This window comes from Erpetoichthys calabaricus, chromosome 12 (genome assembly GCF_900747795.2).
Source record: "Erpetoichthys calabaricus chromosome 12, fErpCal1.3, whole genome shotgun sequence".
Lineage (NCBI taxonomy): Eukaryota > Metazoa > Chordata > Cladistia > Polypteriformes > Polypteridae > Erpetoichthys > Erpetoichthys calabaricus.
This window is the reverse complement of record NC_041405.2, coordinates 39,959,946-39,975,860: the sequence shown is the minus strand read 5'-3', so window position 1 is coordinate 39,975,860 and position 15,915 is coordinate 39,959,946. Positions and strand designations below refer to the sequence as shown.

The 15,915-nt window shown below is 38.0% G+C and overlaps 1 protein-coding gene across 1 annotated transcript in view; it reads right to left on the bottom strand.

The window, feature by feature from the left end:
* The window catches only part of chm (CHM Rab escort protein), a 201,925-nt gene that overhangs the window by 126,143 nt on the left and 59,867 nt on the right, over window positions 1-15,915 (bottom strand). Inside the window, exon 5 of the mRNA XM_051935363.1 lies at window positions 5,282-5,732. Coding sequence (XP_051791323.1) covers window positions 5,282-5,732 — 451 coding nt within the window. The remainder of the gene's footprint in view (window positions 1-5,281; window positions 5,733-15,915) is intronic.

Here is a 15,915-nt window from a genome sequence, read left to right as displayed (position 1 = left end):
TTCAAAAAATCAATATTTCAATATCTGAAATCAATCATTCCACTACAGGGAAAATCATCTATAAGTGGTATGGATTTGAAATTACTGTTAATTTGCCCAAGACTGGCCAACCCAGCAAATTCAGATCAAAGTCTGACTGCTTGATACTAAAAGAAGACGCAAGAACTTCAAAATTGGAACAGTGCAGGTAACTCTTGCAGAAGTTGGTACCAAAGTGCAGGCATCTGGAATCACAGAGAGGTTCAATATTTGAACTGCTGGTCAAATTGGTATGCCAAGAAGAAAAAAAAAAGAAATAAAACCTTTGCTGTCCAAAAAGAACATTAGAACAAGACTGCAGTTTGTCATAGAACATACAGGCTAATTTCTGGAACAACGTGCTCTGAACAGATGAATCACTAAGTTGTTTGGCTACAATAACAGTGGACATTTAGGCACAAACCGGTGACAGCATTTCAAGAAAATAACCTCATATCAGCTGAGAAGTATGGTGGTGGAAATGTTATAGTTTGGCGCTGCTTTGCAATCACTAAGTCAACTATTAATTTTGCATCATATCAAATTGTAAGAAAAGAGAATTGAGGCCAGCTGTCTGAAAGTAGAAGCTGAGCAAGAAATGGACCTTTCAACATAATGACTGGAAGTACACTAGCAAATCAACCAAGGAATGGAGGGTTATGGTCTGACCTGACTAAAGCCCTGATCTGAATGTAACTGAAATGTTGGGGGGTTGATTTAAAGTGGCAGGACATGCAAGAAACCCACTAACATCTTGTCAGCTGAAGGAATTTTGCATGAGGAAATGCTCAAATGTTTCACTGAGGCAACGTCAGAGACTTGTAGGCAGCTATGCAAAATGTCTACAAGAAGTCATTTCCTGCTAAAGAGGGAGATATCAGCTTCTGAAGCCAAGGTTGTACCTGCTTATTCCCCCAAGATGTACATTACATCTATTGATCCTTTCCTCGAATAAAAGATTGAAAAGGACAATTTTACCTGTGTTTTATTCAAGCATATCAAAATGTATCTGTAGGTACTGTTTGTCTGTTCAAAATGTCTGAAAAAGTCAACTGGAAAACAACCATTCTACTTTTCAGAAGATAATTTACAAGTGGATAAGATTTCAAACAACTGCCAACTTGCAAAGGCCAGACCACCCCAGCAAGTTTAACTTGACAGCAGAACACAAGATGCTAAAAGAAATCTCTTAGACCCCCAGAATTTCATCATAAGACCTACATGTAACTCTTGTGTGCATAAGTCTCACAATAGAAAGAGGCTTCACAAATTTGATCTACATTGCAGGTGTGCCAGGGGCAAACATTTGTTCTCCAGAAAAAATGTCAAAACAAAACCAAAGTTTGCCCATGAACTGGCAAAGTCCGCATGTACAAAATCGGCTTATGCTCAAAAATGTGTGTCAGTCATTTCTTACACAAAAGTAATTATTTATAAAACGAGACATTGGCATAGTAATTGGCTTGTTAGACAGTTTTGAACATCTGTAAGACATTTTTGGTGCTGGAATTTTAGCAACTCCAGCCAGTAGGAAGTGAACAGAAAATCTTGTTTAACTGCGAATTTCTGTGGCACGTCAGTCACATTCTGATGTCCATCCATCCATCCATCTATTTTCTAACCCCAGTTGTCTAAAATCTGTAATGGAATGGGGAATCACATGATTTCTGCATGATGGTCCCTGTAATGAAGGCTCCAATTCAGCACAAAATTCAAAGAGGTCAGCTCTAACATGTCTGAACCAGCTTACAAGTCAGTCACTACCAAGGAACAAAAAACACATTATTTAAATGACAGAAAACGTGTTTTCAAATTTGTTTCTCTACATTTTTCAAGTCTGCCAAAATAAGCACTTTCTTATTTTAACAATTTAAAAAATGTATGAATAGCAAAACATTAGAGAACAAATTTGCTGATTTGAAAGTTGAGTGTTTTCTGTTATTCATTTGTTTAAGCAAATAGGTAGATATCACATTTTTGCTTTTAAAATATTTTGTAACAGGGTTGTGAGTGACGTGTGATGGATATTTGTTCAGAATGACATGCCGCTGTTTGTACAACCAGGCATGAGCCACATCCATACATAGTACCGCCTCAGTTACTATAGTACTAACACCACTGACTTGTTGTGTCTTTTGGGCATGGAAACAATTTGAAATAACCCCTCTCAAGCTAATTTGAAACCGTGAACTAACCTGTAATAGAAATTTATAGAGTACTTCTCTTTTAAGGATGGGTGACTTGCTTTGAGCAGGGCAGAATACAGCATTTGTTTATCCAACCTCTAAAATGGAATATCAGAAAACCATTACGTATTTCCAATTTGGCTAACCTGCAAGTCTTTGGACTGTGGGAGGACACCAGAGCAAACCCACACAGACCCACGTGCATACTCCAACCCGCCAGACTTCTTACTATGAGGCAGCAGCACTACCACTGCTTCACAGTACGCCAGATTCATTGAATAACATATTTAGATTTGCTATGGCCTTAATAATCGAGTCTTTTTAAAACGTATTTAAATAGCACAGTCAGTTATATAAGTTTTTTGTTGATTTTTATCATAAAGTGCAATAAATGGAACTGACCATAAATAATATGAACTGATGCATCACTAACTTGTACTTATTATTATTTCTGCGAACAGTCTAAAACTGAAACATAAAACAAATATACTGGGCTGAAATTAAGTTTTCAATTTAAAGAAAAAATGTACATGTACCTACAGCTACACAGCCAAGAATGCCACCGTCTTAAATGTCTTCTTATCAAGGTTATTATAGTTAACGAAAACTAAAATCAAAACTGAAACTATTATTAAAAAAACATTTTCGTAAACTGAAATAAAATAATTAACAAAACCAAAATGAAAAACTAAAACTAAACGAAACTGTTCAAGTAGCTGGAAAGACTAACTGAAATAAAATAATAATTTACTAAAATATTTTTAGTTTTCGTTTTTGAATGAATATTCTTGCTGTTAGTCTTTAACCCTTGTAAGTTTTAACTCTAAAACAGAAAGTCAACCACCACGAGCCGTCCCCACACATTTTCATCCAGTGAACGGTGGCTGGTGATGGAGGGCGGCTGTTCACACAGCATTTGCAGAGACAGAGCAAGCTGAGTGCGAATGCGGAAAGCGTGAGAAACAAAAAGAGATTTTTGTGCTGCCTTTCTTTGCGTTTGTTTTTGTCAGAGGGAGGAGGATGTCCTAAAATGGACACTGTACAACGGCTGAAATCAGAATGTGCTGTTCAACAAAAACTTTATCGTATGGACAGAAAAATCACGAGTGAATAACATTTCAGTTTATTTCTCAGATTACTGCTTTTTGTTGACAGCAATTCACCTGCCACTTCGCACAGGAGAAATCGTTTTTACTTTCTCATATACGAAGTATAGAGAAAGTATAGTAATCATGAAAAAATTCGACTGCAATACTTTGATGAATCTTGACGTTATAGACCTCACAGAGTCCAAAAATACTTCTTTTTGGAAATGTGTGTGTGTGCGCAGGTGCATGTGTCTGTGTGTGTGTGTAAACATGATAACTCAAAAACGCAACTAGATAGACGGATGAAATTTGGCATGTGGTTGTTAAACCATAATTATAGGTCTGTATTAACTTTTGGGCCAAATCCATCACCCGGAAGTGGTACTTCACCTAAACACATATGATTTTTTTTTTTATTTATGCAGCTGCAGAGTCCGATTTATTCAACATTACTTTTATAATAATTGTTCAATATATTATTAATTTGATTTGTTGTTGATGGTTCCTTAATGTATATAACAATATAATCATTGTCTTTCGGTTTACTCCTCAAATATCCATCCCCATATCTGAGTATACAAGAAAGTCGAGGGGAGACCACTCCCAATTTTTGAAAAAAAAAAAAAAAAAAAAAAAAAAAAAAGGCACTGCTCGAGAGACTGACAAGATCATCATACAAGATCAGCATATTGTTGCTGACCAATCACTTTTGCTTTAAAAACATCGTTTAACAACGAAGCAATACAAACAAAGGTAGAGAGTCTGACAAGTGAAACTAACCATTCTAATGGTTTTTTGTATTTATTCTAGATTTATTAATTTATCTTTTTTAGTTCATATTCACAACTCAAAATACCTGGTATTGTAAAAGTAATCCATTTGCAGAATTATATTTTAAAATATTTGTCTCCCTTTTTTCAATGTTTTTCTCTCTCTCTCTCTCTCAAAATAGATAGTTGAAATACCATATTATTTTTGTTCTTAACGTCAGCCATATCATACATATTGCATACCAGGGTGTTTTCCTGCCTTACATCCAAACCTGCTAGGGTAGGCTCCAGGTTTCCTGTGATCCTGCTCTGGATAAACAGGTTTAGATAATGTATATATTGTTCTTAATCTCAGATGCTGTCTCTGTTGTTTTGTGCCAGTCCGTATTACTATTACCTGCTCTTGCCCTGCTCATTATGGGTTCACTGTTCTTATGGTGGGCTATTCAAGACTCACCACCTCTAACCATGACACTACATGCTTGTTATTCTTACTTTCCCTCAATACAGCTAGGTGGGGTCTGCACACTCATTCAAGTCTAAGAGCCCTGTTTTTCCTAAGCCCCTGTGATTTTCATGAGAAAATATTTTAAAAATTATACAATTGTGTAAAATTATTCATATTCAGTATCTAGTTTTGATTATGCTTGTTTTTATCAGACAAAAAACAAAACCAGATAGTAAACCAGGCAGTGTAGTAAGCTTCCACTAACATTAAACTCATATCCAAATCTGTCAAGTGTATAGTTCTGTCTGATTGTGACACAAAATAACTCCTTATAGGCGCTCCATGCTATAATTACTAAAACTAAAACTGAAACTAACATATATAAAAATAACGTAGAAATGTCTTTGTGAAATAAAAACTAAACTAAAACTAAAAATACACGATGAAGGAAAACTAAAACTAAACTGAATTTCCAAGTAAGGTCAGAAAAAATATAGAAATAAAAACTAATAGGCCTATAAAAAGGCAAAACTATAATAACCTTGCTTCTTATACACCATTCCTTACTTACACAACAGCATTTATGATTTGCTTAAAGTTTACACAAAAAAAATGTATAGGTGTTTCAAAAAGTATACTTTTCAATTTTTACTCGAGAAGGACAGAAAAATTTATATACATTACACACACACACACACACACACACACACACACACACACACAAATGAAGCAGTGCAAGTCATTACTAATAAGAAATAAGCACTTTCCTACCTTGGAAACCAAATCAATATTAAATCTTCGGCTTTCCCTGATGATCTGAGAATAAGTAATAGTCTTTCTTGTTTCAGCCACTGAAGTTTTACACACATTAACATACTTTTTTCCATCTAGGAATAATTCTGGATTTTTCTTCTGTGAGGAGGTACACACATCATTGTGTTCTAAAGCCTCTGATGGATGTTCATTAACATACATATCAGGACTTTTGTCAATACCAGATTCAAAAGATTCTGCAGCAGCAACTGTCAGAAATAAATCATCTTTTCTCTGCGAAGAGCCCTGTTCTTTTAAGTCTTCAACTAGATCAACTGTCAGAAACAAATCATTTTCTTTCTGTGAAGAGCCTTCTTCTTTTAAGTCTTCATCTGGATCAACCGTCAAAAACAGATCCTCTTTTTTCTGTAAAGAATCATCTTCTTTTACATCTTCAACAGGATCTTGACTGTTTGCATTAAAAAAAATGAGTAAAATTAATTGATACTGCAATCGGTTATTTATGTTTACAAATCCATAATTACAATTTTGCATTAGCTATACTCAGACTAAAAGGAACACTAATACACAACAATAACATGCACACATTCTGCTAAAGTGGACTGAAAATTCAACAATAGGCTATAAACATCAAATTTAGAAAAGTTAATAATCAACAGAACTAGGGTCATTTCCAGAAAGGAGGATTAGTGTAAAATCTGGCAAAAGTAAGTTGGGATTCACAGAAATCAAGCTAATTCCATTCCAAAAAAAACCTGGATTTAGGTAGATCTTTGTTTCTGGAACAGATTAAACCATTACATATTATATATATATATATATATATATATATATATATATATATATATATAGTGATAGGTTGCCCAGACACAGACAGACGGACACCATGTTAAAGTCCACCACACATTTATTGTACATCATCACAGTCCAATAAAGTGCACAACCCAGTGCCTCAAGCACCAAACTCCTCCAAAGTCCAGGCCTCTCTCAGTCTCTGCCTGCTCTTCAGCTGCCTCCACTCTCCAGCACACAAACCTTGTCCACTCCTCACCCGACTCCAGTCCTTCTTTGCAGGGAGGTGGCCCCTTTTATAAGTGCCCGGATGGGCTCCAGGTGATCCCCAACACTCCCTACACACTCCCCTGTGTGGCGGAAGTGCCGGCTGTATTCCCGGAAGCCCTCCGGGTGCTCCCAATCTTCTTCCCCCCAGCACTTCCTGGTGTAGCGGAAGTGTTGGGGTTCCGGGTCCTTCAGGCATAGGGGCGCCCCCTGGCGGAGACCACGGGCCCCTACAGGGTTGGGCTTCCAGGCCCTGCACCCATGGCCCCTAAAGGAACCAGGGCGGTCGCCCTCTCGTGGTCTGGAGGAGGCATGAGCCCTCCTCCTGGGCGTACCGGCTGGGTGCCACTCCCAGCCGTCTGCCACATTATTTTATATATATATATATATATATATATATATATATATATATATATACACATATATTTTGGATCGAGACATGATCATCTCAAGGAGACACTTTGACATCACGCAAGACTAGACATTATAACCTTAGAGAGCAAGACCTGTGAAACGGTGACTTTTGATGGCACATGAATGACTAAGCGAAGAAGAAAGAGCAGCGCGTCAAAAAGGGACACAAAAGAGTTGGAGAGAAAAGAAGTCAAAAAAGGATGCACAAGAGAATAATAATAATCTATGTGCAAATTCAGAAAATACGTAAAGTAATAATCAGCTCGGACGTCCCGCGAGAGACATTAACTTCCTGCAAGACAAAGCAGTGAGACAAAAGGACAGCTGCTGTACAGGCTTTTAAATGATCAATGCGCAGCGTGACAAGCATAACACGCAGCTCAGCAGCAGCAGAAAGCCAGCAGCTGATCTGTCTGCATCTCCTTAGCATGCGTTCAGCCCCCCTCCCCCATCCCCCTTCACAACGTGAGCGGCAGAGACGCGAAGTGGCAGGCGCTTAGCGTGCCAAGGGTTGGGGGAGATGGGAAAGCGAGCGAAGCGAGAACAGCTGCTGTACAGGCTTTGAAAAGATCAATGCGCAGCGCGAGAACCAAAACATGCAGCACAGCAGGAGGAGCAGTAAGCAAGCAGGTGATCCGTCCAAAGCGTGCGTTCAGCCACCCCCCTCCACAATGCGAGCGGCAGAGACGCGAAGTGGCGAGCATGAAGCGTACCCCCGGGGTGGGCTTGTGAAGTGAGCAGGGGGCAAAGCCTCCTAGTGTGTGTGTGTGTGTGTATATATATATCCATCCATTTTCCAACCCGCTGAATCCGAACACAGGGTCACGGGGGTCTGCTGGAGCCAATCCCAGCCAACACAGGGCACAAGGCAGGAACCAATCCTGGGCAGGGTGCCAACCCACCACAGAGATATATATATATATATATATATATATATATATATATATATATATATAGATATAGATAAATATATATATATATATATTATATCAAATCATCCTTCCAAATTCTTCCTCTTCTTCTTTCAGCTGCTCCCATTAGGGGTTGCCACAGCTGATCATCTTTTTTCATATCTTTCTGTCCTCTGCATTTTGTTCTGTTACACCCATTACCTGCATGTCCCCTCTCACCAAATCCATAAACCTCCTCTTCCTTTTTTCCTCTTACCTGGCAGCTCTATTCTTAACATCCTTCTCCTATTATATACTCAGCATCTCTCCTCTGCACATGTCCAAACCAACGCAATCTCACCTCTCTGACTTGTCTCCCAAGCGTCCAACTTGAGCTGACCCTCTAATGTACTTGTTTCTAATCCTATCCATCTTCGTCACACCCAGTGCAAATTTTAGCAAAGTATAACAGATCTTATTTAATTTCATCGTTTATTAGTGTTTTAACTCTACCATGTCAGTTCATTCTTAAATCATAGATTTTTTTTCCTTTCTAATCATACATGTATCATCCAAATGATTTGAAGCCTAAAACAGACGAGTAATTTTCATTTCTTAACTTTCTCTTCAGTTTCCTTCCAAGTACTTAATTAAACCAAATTGTGAATGATGAATACACACAAGTGTAAATAGAGACAAGCTAGATGTAAAAGTGCTGGTTCCTTAGTCATTTGCATCTTATTACTAATAAGGAGCAGTTAAAATAATAAATACAGCTGTTTAAGATTAAAATGAATAAGTAGCCTCTTTAGCATTATATTTTTTCTCAAAAACACGTAAAAAGCATTTCATTTTTTGGCTTGAAAAATGACATTTTTATTAAATCTCATCTTTATACTGTATAACTTGCAAAACACTAAAAGTACAAAGTCAGAAGTGTAAAAAGTACAACGATGCAAATAATAGTAATAATAATATGAACAGCACATTGCATATAGTGATTTCCAAAAACACTTTCGGTTTCACCATTTGTTTTATTGCCTGATGACAGATTCACTTAGTCATCACTGCTGATGAGAGGAGTTTCTTATGAGACGCCATTATGAGGCTAGGAGAACAAGCGTCTACACCATTGCCTGGGTAATGTTCGGACCTGATGCTGGACATGCCTATACTGTTGCCAGAGTAATGCTCAGCACTAACGCTGTTGGCACTTTTACAGCCCAAGTAAACCTCAGCTCTTATGCTAAGAAGGTTAAGGGTTCAAAATCTTAACAAGCGAGACAGCTAAAATGAAGCAGAAAAATGTCACTTGAGCAATAAGTGCTCCATCAGCAATAAATGATTTCACATGAAACAATTGGGTTGGAACAGAAACAACATGCTCAGCCCTTATTTAAATGGTCCGAGTCCTAAAAATGCAAATAAATGAATTTAATTAGTAGCAAAAACTAGTCACAAATTAATTCTTTTAGGGTGAATGTTGACTTTTGTCGACAGGACGGGTTGAGGGCAGATGTCAACTTTTGTAAATGGCGACAAAACTCACAGTTACGGTAAAGATAGGCCCTCTGTGCTTGGAGGAATGTTTGACACGTTGAGTCTGCATCTAATCCCTGCATGTGCATGAGTTATGAAACATATGCAAAGGTAAAATGACATTGACATCTCTCAATGGAGCAAAGCGAATGCTGAAGGCAAAATACTCAGCGGAATGTTTTGAGCATTATCGCTGAGTCAGACTGACTTTTCGGACTCTGGTTTTTCGAGAATGTTCAGGAGAATGAAGAACTGGCATCAGCTGATCGGACCCCAGCCGACACTACCGCAAACTAAGTGCGTTCGCACAGCTGACACACCTAAGGCAGGGTTCACCTGGGAGGAACACCCAGACATCGATCCATGGAAGCCAACCAGACTTCCCAAGACGGCATGGCTTGCTTTTGGACAATATGGATTACTAGCCGCTGGACTACTTCAGGCTGTTCTTTCCCGAGGCTGCCTTTCAGCTACTTTCAGACAAGATAAATAGGTAGACGAAATGAGAGGCTTTGTGGCATTACAAATAGAGACAGGACAGGACTGGTGATATAACTTCAGGGAGCACTGGTCCAAATGTGTTTGGTTCCCTGGTGGCTTTGGAAAAGTTATGTCACGTGAGAGGTATGTGCTCCTGCAAGGTTTAATTCATTTTTGTGATAACCAGAAGGGGTAAGACATGGAATAAACCCATGTAAAAAATTCAGCTCTTGCTTGACATTGTTGAACCAACATAGAAACAATTTTATCAGCCTGCCCAAAATTTGTCTGTGGAAGAATAAATGATCAAATACAAGGGGTGGCTTTTTTCCACCAGTGTATGCCAAACAAACCCACAAAGTATGGAATATAGGATTTCGTGTTGGCAGGAGCAAACACTGGTTTCTGCCTGAAAGTAATAACATATACAGGAAAATACTCCTTTCATAGACAGGACTGTCTCTTGACAAGTCAGGTTGTGCTGGAGCTACTACAAGGGTATGAAAATCTGGGTCATGTAGTGTAAATAGACAATTTCTACACATCACCAAATTATTCATGGAGTTACAGAGCAGGAGAATTGCAGCGTGTGGCACAGTAAGGGTGAACAGGAGATACATGCCTTCACAATTGAAGCCAGACAGACTGAAAATGAAAGCAGGTGACAATCTTGTTTTTATGTGGGCAGAAAATTTGGTGGCAGGGGCATAGCATGATGTCAAATCATTTGTCAAAAGGGAAACCAGAAGGTAGAAAGCAGAACAAGCCAGTTGCAGTGGAGGAGTACAAATGTAAAATGGCAAGAGCTGATCGACTGGATCAGATGCTGGGGTTATATGCTTATGGCCATAAGTCTACCAAGTGGTACCACACTGTGTACCATCGTATGCGTGAGGTTGCTTTGACAAATAGATATATATTGTTCAAGCAGGTAAATAATACCATGACCGTGGCAGATTTCCGTAAGAAGGCGGTCAGTGGCTTGCTGGCAGAGTATGCTGCAGTGCCTTTTGCAACACGAGGCCAGCCATCACAAAGAGTTTTGCCAGACAGGGTGACTGAGCGCCACTTTCCTACAATATATGAGAACAAAAGGTAAAAAACTGGACTGCACTGTGTGCAGCAACAGACAACTGAAAAACATGCACCAGTGCAACACATGCTGTAAGCAGTGCAATGTGGAAATGCATGCAATTAGCTGCTTTGAGCGTTATCATACTCTGCAGGCTCATACAACATGCAAGACTGTGACAATTGTCATAAATAATTTTTTTAGTGATTGATGTGTTAAAACATTGGTTTGTGTGAATTTTAAAAAAGTGAGTTTTTGGAAAAATCAGCCCTGGGACAAAAGAACCAAAAAAAAAAAAAAGCGCTAAAAGAGTTAAGAAAATAGAATGCAAACCTGTAGCCATTATGGCTCTCCAGGACTGGAGTTACCAGCCCATTATATAGACAACCTGTTATCATTTCTCAGCATACCGGCCGATGGGTCTGTAATATCTCTTACAAGCTTACGCTCCATAATGCCTGCCATGCTGGAAGTCATTAACCGACCAGTGTGGAACCATATCCAGTTTTTGTATGGTGTGGGTCTATACAGTAATCTCTCGCTACTTCGCGGTTCACTTTTCGCACATTTTATATGTAAGCATATCTAAATATATAACACAGATTTTTCGCTGCTTCGCGGGTTTCTGCGGCCAATGGGTCTTTTTACTTCTGGTACTTGCTTCCTAAGTTGGTTTGCCCAGTTGATTTCATACAAGAGATGCTATTGGCGGATGGCGGAGAAGCTACCCAATCAGAGCACGCAGTTAAGTTCCTGTGTGCTGCTGATTGGCTCAGCGATGGAGTGCTGCATTAACCAGGAAGTCTCATCTCACTCATTCAGCATTAACGTGCTACTGCTTCAGGGGCCGTGTCCAAGCGCCAACAGAAGATGCAAATGATTGCAGAAAAGGTAAAAGTTTTGGATATGTTGAAGGAAGGGAACAGCTACACCACTGCAGGACACCATCACAGCATCAATGAGTCCACGATTCTTTGTATTTAAAAAGGAGGAAAAGCATATAAGATCTACGGCCGCAGTGTCCTTTAACCATGGCGCAAAACGAGTTGCAAGTGGACGTGATAAGGCAGTAGTCTGGATGGAATCTGCTTTAGGAATCTTTGCAACAAGGTTGACAACGTCATGACCTCCTACAAGCTGCTACGTGTACTTCGCTATACAGTAAGTGTAAACTTATCTACTGATTTCATATTGCTTAGCAGTTGTCCCTGTTATTAATAGAGTAAAGGGTGGGTTGTAAACAATACAGGGAGGTTTAAAAACGTCCAAATACACATTAAATAATTAAATAAATATGGTGTCCCTACTTCGCGAAATTCAGTTATCGCGGTCAGCCTTGGAACCTATCTCCCGCGATAAGTGAGGGATTACTGTATACATAAAAAAAATTAAACATTTTTGCCAACATAAAAATGCAATTTACAACAGTGACCAGTTTCTCGTTACACAACTGGAGCATTTTACTGCTCTCATATTGCAATGAATGAATGAATGAAGCTCCGCAGTCCGCTCACACCTTTCCCAGACCCCTACACCACAGAGGAGAGACAGTATAATGCCATAGATGATCCTGTGCTCTAAGTTGCAAAATAGAGGCAGATACACTTGAGTGCAGGTGCTGAGGTCTTGACGTGTCAGGAAGGAGAAGCTGTTCTACTAGCCAATGAAGTTCTGCAGTATCGTGATTGCATATGTATGAGGTTGTTTGCAAGCTTTATATATGGAGGTTTTAGGGCAGCGTTCAAGACACGCTCATGTACACATATTTCCAAGGTGATAGTAATTTGCAACTGTAAATTGCATAGAAATGTTTGTATGCCAGGTTTTATAAATCTTTTTTTTTTTTTTTTTTGGTTTGCACACATTTTCACACTCAAATCCAAGTATGGTTTTATAAATGAGGCCCCAGGACACTGATGTATTTCGAGTCTGTTTCTTTTGAAATATGTGGAAATATAAAGTAAGTTATTGGGAGTTATTCTATATTCAGGGATAGTATCAGTATAGTGATTATGGTAAATTTTATTGTAGAGAAGACCCATTACGTTTGAACCACTACTGGTGTCTTGATGTTAAGAAGGCGACTTGCTGGTATCTGCTACATTAAAGAGCAAGTGAATGTTATTTACATGCACAATAAATACATTACCTTTGTTAATGTTATTACTAGGGATGTCACAAGAACCGATATTTCGGTACTAAAGATCTGAAAATTTAACAGTAGCAGCTTTTTTACAGTAACAATAGTACCAAAAAAGACTGTACCTTACTCATGCCTGACTGGGAGACAACAAATAATTTTGGAAGGCAATAATAGATGTGAAAAATTGATTAAAAACCACATAAAAATGGCTCACATTGTTGATGATACAGCACTGCATCAACATTTCCAAAAGCAAAACAGCAGATATAACATCTGGAAATACTTTGTGTTTACATAAAAAAAATTAGCACATCAGTGTAGGAATCATATTTATTAAAATATATATATATATATATATATATATCTATATATATATATATCTATATATATATATATCTATATCTATATATCTATATATATATATATATATATATATATCTATATATAGAGTATAGATAACGATAGCTGAAGTAATGTTCAGATTCCTGATCTGTACACAGGCATAAGAAATAAAGTCTGATTACTCAGTCAAGAAACCTTGAAAATAGCAAAACAAAGGCAATTTAACAGGAGTTCTGAAAAAAAGGCTTAATGTGAAACAAACATGTTTGATATCACACCGGAAGCTTTAAAGTTGGGACAAATGTATAAAAGAGAGGGGCAGATTAAGAAAATTTAAAGCATCATGAGTCTGACATCTGTAATTTGAATAATTTGACAAATCCATTAAACAGTACTCTTTAGTCAATTTTTTTAAAGTAGCCAATTATGCATATATAAATCTTACAAAAGCAAATGTCTACAAACCTAACTGAATGGTTCACCGACAAACCAGACTTTAAAAGCAGGTTGTTTCAAAAACAGCATTAAAGAGTTAGTTTAAATGGAAACATCTGACATTACCTTGTAATTCACCAATTCAATTAGTACATATACAGGAATGTTTGAATTTTTATACTTAGTATGGATTTTAAGCTGTAGTTTTCATTTATTGGACAGAAAATGCCAAAATAAAATTTTATGATGTGCACATGTCAAGATATAAATCATTTTCCTGAAATCCCCACAAGATTATAAGCCCCATTTCCTGTTACACTGTGGGAATCATCATCTATGCCACATATTAAAATTCAATCCTTGCAATGTATTTTGATATTTATGAATGTCAATGCTAGTTTAAGTGATAGCTGAGTAACTACTTGATGGATTTACCAGTATTTTAAAGCTGTTGTTATTGTTAGTAATATTTATGTATTTTATATTGTATGATAGAAATAGTTACAATAATGTTCACTTCAATAAATGGAGGTACTTCAATAAGTGAATGGCTTTTGCCGAGGTATCAAAAGGTATCAAATATTATAAAATTTCACTTATTGAATACAAAAATTCAGGAATTGTGATACAGTAATCCCTCCTCCATCGCGGGGGTTGCGTTCCAGAGCCACCCGCGAAATAAGAAAATCCGCGAAGTAGAAACCATGTGTTTATATGGTTATTTTTATATTGTCATGCTTGGGTCACAGATTTGCGCAGAAACACAGGAGGTTGTAGAGAGACAGGAACGTTATTCAAACACTGCAAACAAACATTTGTCTCTTTTTCAAAAGTTTAAACTGTGCTCCATGACAAGACAGAGATGACAGTTCCGTCTCACAATTAAAAGAATGCAAACATATCTTCCTTTTCAAAGGAGTGCACATCAGGAGAGAGAGAACAAAGCAAGCAGTCAAAAAAAAAATCAATAGGGCTGTTTAGCTTTTAAGTATGCGAAGCACTGCCAGCACAAAGCTGTTGAAGGCGGCAGCTCACACCCCCTCCGTCAAGAGCAGACAAAGAGAGAGAGCCAGAGAAAAATAAAGTCAAAAATCAATACGTGCCCTTTGAGTTTTTAAGTATGCGAAGCACCGTGCAGCATGTCCTTCAGGAAGCAGCTGCACATAGAAAGTAGCAACGTCCCTATCGTCTAGGTGTGTGAACAGCCCCCCTGCTCACACCCCCCTACGTCAGCGCAAGAGAGAGAGAGAAAGTAAGTTGGGTAGCTTCTCAGCCATCTGCCAATAGCGTCCCTTGTATGAAATCAACTGGGCAAACCAACTGAGGAAGCATGTACCAGAAATTAAAAGACCCATTGTCCGCAGAAACCTGCGAAGCAGCGAAAAATCCGCGATATATATTTAAATATGCTTACACATAAAATCCGCGATGGAGTGAAGCCGCGAAAGGCGAAGCGCGATATAGCGAGGGATCACTGTATTCCTAATTATTACTTCATTTAAACTTCATTGTCTTGTTACATTTACTATGCTAATGTGTGAAGTCAACTGTTTAATAGAAAGAACAGACAAAGAACAGCAGGGTATACATAACACTGGATCTAAATAATAGCCACATAGAATTGCAAATACAGATAAATACAGGATAAACAATGAAATAAATGGAATAAAAGGCAACAGACCAGAGTAAAATAGTAAATTTAATACTAGAAGGAAATCCTGAACAATTAACATAACATGTGATATAACACACACAAATTATCCTGAGCATCTGGATAGAGAGGTAAAATGAAAAAAGCAGCAGAATGTTAGGTTAAGTTAAATGCCTTCTTGAACAGAGGAGTTTTAAGTTGTTTTTAAAAGATCCATTTTCAATTGAGAGAGTTGCTCTAATTAAGTTAGGGAGAACACTCCAAAGTCTGAGTGCTACTGAGCTGAAAACCTTGTCACCCATAGAGTGCAGATTAGTGTAGGGCACAATAAAATTGCCAGAATCAGAGGAACTTAATGGGCCAAAAGGGGCATAATCATGGAGAAGGTTACTGATGTAGTAAGAAGCAAACCCATGTAAAGCATTTTAGGTTATTAATATATATTATTATTAATATATAATTTATATTCAATCCTAGAAGACTAAAGGAGACAGTGAAGGCGAAGCAGGATGGATGTTATGTGCTCACTGTTGCTGGTCCATGTAAAAACACTTGCAGCAGAGTTTTGAATCAACTGGATCTGTGATGTAAGATAAGAAGCAGCAA